The 9,181-nt window shown below is 87.0% G+C and overlaps 1 protein-coding gene across 1 annotated transcript; it reads left to right on the forward strand.

Moving 5' to 3' along the window:
• The first annotated feature begins 8,072 nt into the window (after window positions 1–8,072).
• On the forward strand, window positions 8,073–9,105 carry LOC125439135 (fibrinogen silencer binding protein). Its single transcript, XM_048508058.1, has one exon. The coding sequence runs from the start codon at window positions 8,223–8,225 to the stop codon at window positions 8,700–8,702; it is 480 nt and encodes a 159-aa protein (XP_048364015.1). The 5' UTR covers window positions 8,073–8,222; the 3' UTR covers window positions 8,703–9,105.
• The last annotated feature ends 76 nt before the right edge of the window (window positions 9,106–9,181 follow it).

The following is a 9,181-nucleotide window of genomic DNA, read 5'->3' on the forward strand; positions in this document are numbered from 1 at the left end:
CCCCACCCCCCCCCCCCCCCACCCCCCCCCCCCCCCACCCCCCCCCCCCCCCACCCCCCCCCCCCCCCACCCCCCCCCCCCCCCACCCCCCCCCCCCCCCACCCCCCCCCCCCCCCACCCCCCCCCCCCCCCACCCCCCCCCCCCCCCACCCCCCCCCCCCCCCACCCCCCCCCCCCCCCACCCCCCCCCCCCCCCACCCCCCCCCCCCCCCACCCCCCCCCCCCCCCACCCCCCCCCCCCCCCACCCCCCCCCCCCCCCACCCCCCCCCCCCCCCACCCCCCCCCCCCCCCACCCCCCCCCCCCCCCACCCCCCCCCCCCCCCACCCCCCCCCCCCCCCACCCCCCCCCCCCCCCACCCCCCCCCCCCCCCACCCCCCCCCCCCCCCACCCCCCCCCCCCCCCACCCCCCCCCCCCCCCACCCCCCCCCCCCCCCACCCCCCCCCCCCCCCACCCCCCCCCCCCCCCACCCCCCCCCCCCCCCACCCCCCCCCCCCCCCACCCCCCCCCCCCCCCACCCCCCCCCCCCCCCACCCCCCCCCCCCCCCACCCCCCCCCCCCCCCACCCCCCCCCCCCCCCACCCCCCCCCCCCCCCACCCCCCCCCCCCCCCACCCCCCCCCCCCCCCACCCCCCCCCCCCCCCACCCCCCCCCCCCCCCACCCCCCCCCCCCCCCACCCCCCCCCCCCCCCACCCCCCCCCCCCCCCACCCCCCCCCCCCCCCACCCCCCCCCCCCCCCACCCCCCCCCCCCCCCACCCCCCCCCCCCCCCACCCCCCCCCCCCCCCACCCCCCCCCCCCCCCACCCCCCCCCCCCCCCACCCCCCCCCCCCCCCACCCCCCCCCCCCCCCACCCCCCCCCCCCCCCACCCCCCCCCCCCCCCACCCCCCCCCCCCCCCACCCCCCCCCCCCCCCACCCCCCCCCCCCCCCACCCCCCCCCCCCCCCACCCCCCCCCCCCCCCACCCCCCCCCCCCCCCACCCCCCCCCCCCCCCACCCCCCCCCCCCCCCACCCCCCCCCCCCCCCACCCCCCCCCCCCCCCACCCCCCCCCCCCCCCACCCCCCCCCCCCCCCACCCCCCCCCCCCCCCACCCCCCCCCCCCCCCACCCCCCCCCCCCCCCACCCCCCCCCCCCCCCACCCCCCCCCCCCCCCACCCCCCCCCCCCCCCACCCCCCCCCCCCCCCACCCCCCCCCCCCCCCACCCCCCCCCCCCCCCACCCCCCCCCCCCCCCACCCCCCCCCCCCCCCACCCCCCCCCCCCCCCACCCCCCCCCCCCCCCACCCCCCCCCCCCCCCACCCCCCCCCCCCCCCACCCCCCCCCCCCCCCACCCCCCCCCCCCCCCACCCCCCCCCCCCCCCACCCCCCCCCCCCCCCACCCCCCCCCCCCCCCACCCCCCCCCCCCCCCACCCCCCCCCCCCCCCACCCCCCCCCCCCCCCACCCCCCCCCCCCCCCACCCCCCCCCCCCCCCACCCCCCCCCCCCCCCACCCCCCCCCCCCCCCACCCCCCCCCCCCCCCACCCCCCCCCCCCCCCACCCCCCCCCCCCCCCACCCCCCCCCCCCCCCACCCCCCCCCCCCCCCACCCCCCCCCCCCCCCACCCCCCCCCCCCCCCACCCCCCCCCCCCCCCACCCCCCCCCCCCCCCACCCCCCCCCCCCCCCACCCCCCCCCCCCCCCACCCCCCCCCCCCCCCACCCCCCCCCCCCCCCACCCCCCCCCCCCCCCACCCCCCCCCCCCCCCACCCCCCCCCCCCCCCACCCCCCCCCCCCCCCACCCCCCCCCCCCCCCACCCCCCCCCCCCCCCACCCCCCCCCCCCCCCACCCCCCCCCCCCCCCACCCCCCCCCCCCCCCACCCCCCCCCCCCCCCACCCCCCCCCCCCCCCACCCCCCCCCCCCCCCACCCCCCCCCCCCCCCACCCCCCCCCCCCCCCACCCCCCCCCCCCCCCACCCCCCCCCCCCCCCACCCCCCCCCCCCCCCACCCCCCCCCCCCCCCACCCCCCCCCCCCCCCACCCCCCCCCCCCCCCACCCCCCCCCCCCCCCACCCCCCCCCCCCCCCACCCCCCCCCCCCCCCACCCCCCCCCCCCCCCACCCCCCCCCCCCCCCACCCCCCCCCCCCCCCACCCCCCCCCCCCCCCACCCCCCCCCCCCCCCACCCCCCCCCCCCCCCACCCCCCCCCCCCCCCACCCCCCCCCCCCCCCACCCCCCCCCCCCCCCACCCCCCCCCCCCCCCACCCCCCCCCCCCCCCACCCCCCCCCCCCCCCACCCCCCCCCCCCCCCACCCCCCCCCCCCCCCACCCCCCCCCCCCCCCACCCCCCCCCCCCCCCACCCCCCCCCCCCCCCACCCCCCCCCCCCCCCACCCCCCCCCCCCCCCACCCCCCCCCCCCCCCACCCCCCCCCCCCCCCACCCCCCCCCCCCCCCACCCCCCCCCCCCCCCACCCCCCCCCCCCCCCACCCCCCCCCCCCCCCACCCCCCCCCCCCCCCACCCCCCCCCCCCCCCACCCCCCCCCCCCCCCACCCCCCCCCCCCCCCACCCCCCCCCCCCCCCACCCCCCCCCCCCCCCACCCCCCCCCCCCCCCACCCCCCCCCCCCCCCACCCCCCCCCCCCCCCACCCCCCCCCCCCCCCACCCCCCCCCCCCCCCACCCCCCCCCCCCCCCACCCCCCCCCCCCCCCACCCCCCCCCCCCCCCACCCCCCCCCCCCCCCACCCCCCCCCCCCCCCACCCCCCCCCCCCCCCACCCCCCCCCCCCCCCACCCCCCCCCCCCCCCACCCCCCCCCCCCCCCACCCCCCCCCCCCCCCACCCCCCCCCCCCCCCACCCCCCCCCCCCCCCACCCCCCCCCCCCCCCACCCCCCCCCCCCCCCACCCCCCCCCCCCCCCACCCCCCCCCCCCCCCACCCCCCCCCCCCCCCACCCCCCCCCCCCCCCACCCCCCCCCCCCCCCACCCCCCCCCCCCCCCACCCCCCCCCCCCCCCACCCCCCCCCCCCCCCACCCCCCCCCCCCCCCACCCCCCCCCCCCCCCACCCCCCCCCCCCCCCACCCCCCCCCCCCCCCACCCCCCCCCCCCCCCACCCCCCCCCCCCCCCACCCCCCCCCCCCCCCACCCCCCCCCCCCCCCACCCCCCCCCCCCCCCACCCCCCCCCCCCCCCACCCCCCCCCCCCCCCACCCCCCCCCCCCCCCACCCCCCCCCCCCCCCACCCCCCCCCCCCCCCACCCCCCCCCCCCCCCACCCCCCCCCCCCCCCACCCCCCCCCCCCCCCACCCCCCCCCCCCCCCACCCCCCCCCCCCCCCACCCCCCCCCCCCCCCACCCCCCCCCCCCCCCACCCCCCCCCCCCCCCACCCCCCCCCCCCCCCACCCCCCCCCCCCCCCACCCCCCCCCCCCCCCACCCCCCCCCCCCCCCACCCCCCCCCCCCCCCACCCCCCCCCCCCCCCACCCCCCCCCCCCCCCACCCCCCCCCCCCCCCACCCCCCCCCCCCCCCACCCCCCCCCCCCCCCACCCCCCCCCCCCCCCACCCCCCCCCCCCCCCACCCCCCCCCCCCCCCACCCCCCCCCCCCCCCACCCCCCCCCCCCCCCACCCCCCCCCCCCCCCACCCCCCCCCCCCCCCACCCCCCCCCCCCCCCACCCCCCCCCCCCCCCACCCCCCCCCCCCCCCACCCCCCCCCCCCCCCACCCCCCCCCCCCCCCACCCCCCCCCCCCCCCACCCCCCCCCCCCCCCACCCCCCCCCCCCCCCACCCCCCCCCCCCCCCACCCCCCCCCCCCCCCACCCCCCCCCCCCCCCACCCCCCCCCCCCCCCACCCCCCCCCCCCCCCACCCCCCCCCCCCCCCACCCCCCCCCCCCCCCACCCCCCCCCCCCCCCACCCCCCCCCCCCCCCACCCCCCCCCCCCCCCACCCCCCCCCCCCCCCACCCCCCCCCCCCCCCACCCCCCCCCCCCCCCACCCCCCCCCCCCCCCACCCCCCCCCCCCCCCACCCCCCCCCCCCCCCACCCCCCCCCCCCCCCACCCCCCCCCCCCCCCACCCCCCCCCCCCCCCACCCCCCCCCCCCCCCACCCCCCCCCCCCCCCACCCCCCCCCCCCCCCACCCCCCCCCCCCCCCACCCCCCCCCCCCCCCACCCCCCCCCCCCCCCACCCCCCCCCCCCCCCACCCCCCCCCCCCCCCACCCCCCCCCCCCCCCACCCCCCCCCCCCCCCACCCCCCCCCCCCCCCACCCCCCCCCCCCCCCACCCCCCCCCCCCCCCACCCCCCCCCCCCCCCACCCCCCCCCCCCCCCACCCCCCCCCCCCCCCACCCCCCCCCCCCCCCACCCCCCCCCCCCCCCACCCCCCCCCCCCCCCACCCCCCCCCCCCCCCACCCCCCCCCCCCCCCACCCCCCCCCCCCCCCACCCCCCCCCCCCCCCACCCCCCCCCCCCCCCACCCCCCCCCCCCCCCACCCCCCCCCCCCCCCACCCCCCCCCCCCCCCACCCCCCCCCCCCCCCACCCCCCCCCCCCCCCACCCCCCCCCCCCCCCACCCCCCCCCCCCCCCACCCCCCCCCCCCCCCACCCCCCCCCCCCCCCACCCCCCCCCCCCCCCACCCCCCCCCCCCCCCACCCCCCCCCCCCCCCACCCCCCCCCCCCCCCACCCCCCCCCCCCCCCACCCCCCCCCCCCCCCACCCCCCCCCCCCCCCACCCCCCCCCCCCCCCACCCCCCCCCCCCCCCACCCCCCCCCCCCCCCACCCCCCCCCCCCCCCACCCCCCCCCCCCCCCACCCCCCCCCCCCCCCACCCCCCCCCCCCCCCACCCCCCCCCCCCCCCACCCCCCCCCCCCCCCACCCCCCCCCCCCCCCACCCCCCCCCCCCCCCACCCCCCCCCCCCCCCACCCCCCCCCCCCCCCACCCCCCCCCCCCCCCACCCCCCCCCCCCCCCACCCCCCCCCCCCCCCACCCCCCCCCCCCCCCACCCCCCCCCCCCCCCACCCCCCCCCCCCCCCACCCCCCCCCCCCCCCACCCCCCCCCCCCCCCACCCCCCCCCCCCCCCACCCCCCCCCCCCCCCACCCCCCCCCCCCCCCACCCCCCCCCCCCCCCACCCCCCCCCCCCCCCACCCCCCCCCCCCCCCACCCCCCCCCCCCCCCACCCCCCCCCCCCCCCACCCCCCCCCCCCCCCACCCCCCCCCCCCCCCACCCCCCCCCCCCCCCACCCCCCCCCCCCCCCACCCCCCCCCCCCCCCACCCCCCCCCCCCCCCACCCCCCCCCCCCCCCACCCCCCCCCCCCCCCACCCCCCCCCCCCCCCACCCCCCCCCCCCCCCACCCCCCCCCCCCCCCACCCCCCCCCCCCCCCACCCCCCCCCCCCCCCACCCCCCCCCCCCCCCACCCCCCCCCCCCCCCACCCCCCCCCCCCCCCACCCCCCCCCCCCCCCACCCCCCCCCCCCCCCACCCCCCCCCCCCCCCACCCCCCCCCCCCCCCACCCCCCCCCCCCCCCACCCCCCCCCCCCCCCACCCCCCCCCCCCCCCACCCCCCCCCCCCCCCACCCCCCCCCCCCCCCACCCCCCCCCCCCCCCACCCCCCCCCCCCCCCACCCCCCCCCCCCCCCACCCCCCCCCCCCCCCACCCCCCCCCCCCCCCACCCCCCCCCCCCCCCACCCCCCCCCCCCCCCACCCCCCCCCCCCCCCACCCCCCCCCCCCCCCACCCCCCCCCCCCCCCACCCCCCCCCCCCCCCACCCCCCCCCCCCCCCACCCCCCCCCCCCCCCACCCCCCCCCCCCCCCACCCCCCCCCCCCCCCACCCCCCCCCCCCCCCACCCCCCCCCCCCCCCACCCCCCCCCCCCCCCACCCCCCCCCCCCCCCACCCCCCCCCCCCCCCACCCCCCCCCCCCCCCACCCCCCCCCCCCCCCACCCCCCCCCCCCCCCACCCCCCCCCCCCCCCACCCCCCCCCCCCCCCACCCCCCCCCCCCCCCACCCCCCCCCCCCCCCACCCCCCCCCCCCCCCACCCCCCCCCCCCCCCACCCCCCCCCCCCCCCACCCCCCCCCCCCCCCACCCCCCCCCCCCCCCACCCCCCCCCCCCCCCACCCCCCCCCCCCCCCACCCCCCCCCCCCCCCACCCCCCCCCCCCCCCACCCCCCCCCCCCCCCACCCCCCCCCCCCCCCACCCCCCCCCCCCCCCACCCCCCCCCCCCCCCACCCCCCCCCCCCCCCACCCCCCCCCCCCCCCACCCCCCCCCCCCCCCACCCCCCCCCCCCCCCACCCCCCCCCCCCCCCACCCCCCCCCCCCCCCACCCCCCCCCCCCCCCACCCCCCCCCCCCCCCACCCCCCCCCCCCCCCACCCCCCCCCCCCCCCACCCCCCCCCCCCCCCACCCCCCCCCCCCCCCACCCCCCCCCCCCCCCACCCCCCCCCCCCCCCACCCCCCCCCCCCCCCACCCCCCCCCCCCCCCACCCCCCCCCCCCCCCACCCCCCCCCCCCCCCACCCCCCCCCCCCCCCACCCCCCCCCCCCCCCACCCCCCCCCCCCCCCACCCCCCCCCCCCCCCACCCCCCCCCCCCCCCACCCCCCCCCCCCCCCACCCCCCCCCCCCCCCACCCCCCCCCCCCCCCACCCCCCCCCCCCCCCACCCCCCCCCCCCCCCACCCCCCCCCCCCCCCACCCCCCCCCCCCCCCACCCCCCCCCCCCCCCACCCCCCCCCCCCCCCACCCCCCCCCCCCCCCACCCCCCCCCCCCCCCACCCCCCCCCCCCCCCACCCCCCCCCCCCCCCACCCCCCCCCCCCCCCACCCCCCCCCCCCCCCACCCCCCCCCCCCCCCACCCCCCCCCCCCCCCACCCCCCCCCCCCCCCACCCCCCCCCCCCCCCACCCCCCCCCCCCCCCACCCCCCCCCCCCCCCACCCCCCCCCCCCCCCACCCCCCCCCCCCCCCACCCCCCCCCCCCCCCACCCCCCCCCCCCCCCACCCCCCCCCCCCCCCACCCCCCCCCCCCCCCACCCCCCCCCCCCCCCACCCCCCCCCCCCCCCACCCCCCCCCCCCCCCACCCCCCCCCCCCCCCACCCCCCCCCCCCCCCACCCCCCCCCCCCCCCACCCCCCCCCCCCCCCACCCCCCCCCCCCCCCACCCCCCCCCCCCCCCACCCCCCCCCCCCCCCACCCCCCCCCCCCCCCACCCCCCCCCCCCCCCACCCCCCCCCCCCCCCACCCCCCCCCCCCCCCACCCCCCCCCCCCCCCACCCCCCCCCCCCCCCACCCCCCCCCCCCCCCACCCCCCCCCCCCCCCACCCCCCCCCCCCCCCACCCCCCCCCCCCCCCACCCCCCCCCCCCCCCACCCCCCCCCCCCCCCACCCCCCCCCCCCCCCACCCCCCCCCCCCCCCACCCCCCCCCCCCCCCACCCCCCCCCCCCCCCACCCCCCCCCCCCCCCACCCCCCCCCCCCCCCACCCCCCCCCCCCCCCACCCCCCCCCCCCCCCACCCCCCCCCCCCCCCACCCCCCCCCCCCCCCACCCCCCCCCCCCCCCACCCCCCCCCCCCCCCACCCCCCCCCCCCCCCACCCCCCCCCCCCCCCACCCCCCCCCCCCCCCACCCCCCCCCCCCCCCACCCCCCCCCCCCCCCACCCCCCCCCCCCCCCACCCCCCCCCCCCCCCACCCCCCCCCCCCCCCACCCCCCCCCCCCCCCACCCCCCCCCCCCCCCACCCCCCCCCCCCCCCACCCCCCCCCCCCCCCACCCCCCCCCCCCCCCACCCCCCCCCCCCCCCACCCCCCCCCCCCCCCACCCCCCCCCCCCCCCACCCCCCCCCCCCCCCCCCCCCCCCCCCCCCCACCCCCCCCCCCCACCACCCTCCCGGCCCCACACCCCCCCCCCACCCCACCCCCCCCCCCCCCCCCCCCCCCCCCCCCCCACCCCACCCCCCCCCACCCCTCCACCCCACCCCCCCCCCCCCCCCCCCCCCCCCCCCCCCCCCCCCCCCCCCCCACCAGATGTTTATGGACTGCAATTCCCATCAGCTCCTGGTGGCAGGGGCTGATGGGAATTGCAGTCCATGAACATCTGGAGTGCCATAGGTTGGCCACCCCTGCCTTAGACAGACAAAAGCCTCTTTTTGTTGTTTGTGATTGACTTTAAAATGGGATATTTTTTTTCCCCCCAGTCCTTCCCTGGATAAAGAAACCATTGCGACTACCAGTTCTCCACAGTCCATGTTAGAACACCATCCTGCAGCCATCACGCTGGAGCTGGATCAAGAGGAGGAGGATGTGAAGCCGCCTCCCTCGTTGATAGTGGAGCTGCAGGCACAGGAGGCCTTGGAGGAAAGAGACCAAGAGCACATGGTCCATGTCATGGAGAGGTCTCCTTCAACCTCCCTGTCTTCTGTTGACATAAGGATGCTCTCTCCATCTCCCATCCCCAGAAGAGATGAATTTTTTAGGCTTGAAAGCGGGGATCGATTTCGGGCCACGTGTGGGGCCTATGGCCCACAGATGTTGCAAATGCTAAAAGAAGAGCATCACATCATTTTGGAAAATCAGAGGAAAATCGGGCTGTATATTCAAGAAAAGAGGGATGGCTTGAAAAGAAGGCAGGAGCTAGAGGAAGAGCTATTGAGAGCCAAAATTAAAGTAGAAAAGTTAAAGGCAATACGACTACGACGTGATCTTCCTGAATTCAACAGTCTCTGAATATTTGCAGGGGTTTTTTTGCACAAAACCAGGGTTACTTCATAATTCCCTTTGATCTAGAAATGGCTATTTACCATGTTAATTTGGACAGATCAAAAGCCAGTCTTGAATTAAACGAGCGCATGGTTTCCATTTTGTGCTTCAAGCAGATTTGCAAAAGAAATTCAAAGCCATCTTTCACTGGTCTTTCCAGCATTTCAGATCTGACGTAGAACCAGATCTGAGACTCTTTAAAAAGAGTCCTTTGAAATTTTGTGCATATTACTGTTAGTGAAAACTAATGATAATTTATACAGCTGTTAAAAATCATGCTAACTTTTTTTTTTCTGGAACAACTCTTATCTGCCCTTCTAAATATTCATTTAATTGTGGATCAATAAACAAACAGAACGAATGAAAACAAGAATATCTGTTTTCTTTTTTTTTTTTGTAAAACGGAACACTTTGCTCAATGATAGAATTCTTGAAAGAAGCATAGC

The sequence above is a fragment of the Sphaerodactylus townsendi genome, linkage group LG09 (assembly GCF_021028975.2).
Source record: "Sphaerodactylus townsendi isolate TG3544 linkage group LG09, MPM_Stown_v2.3, whole genome shotgun sequence".
Lineage (NCBI taxonomy): Eukaryota > Metazoa > Chordata > Lepidosauria > Squamata > Sphaerodactylidae > Sphaerodactylus > Sphaerodactylus townsendi.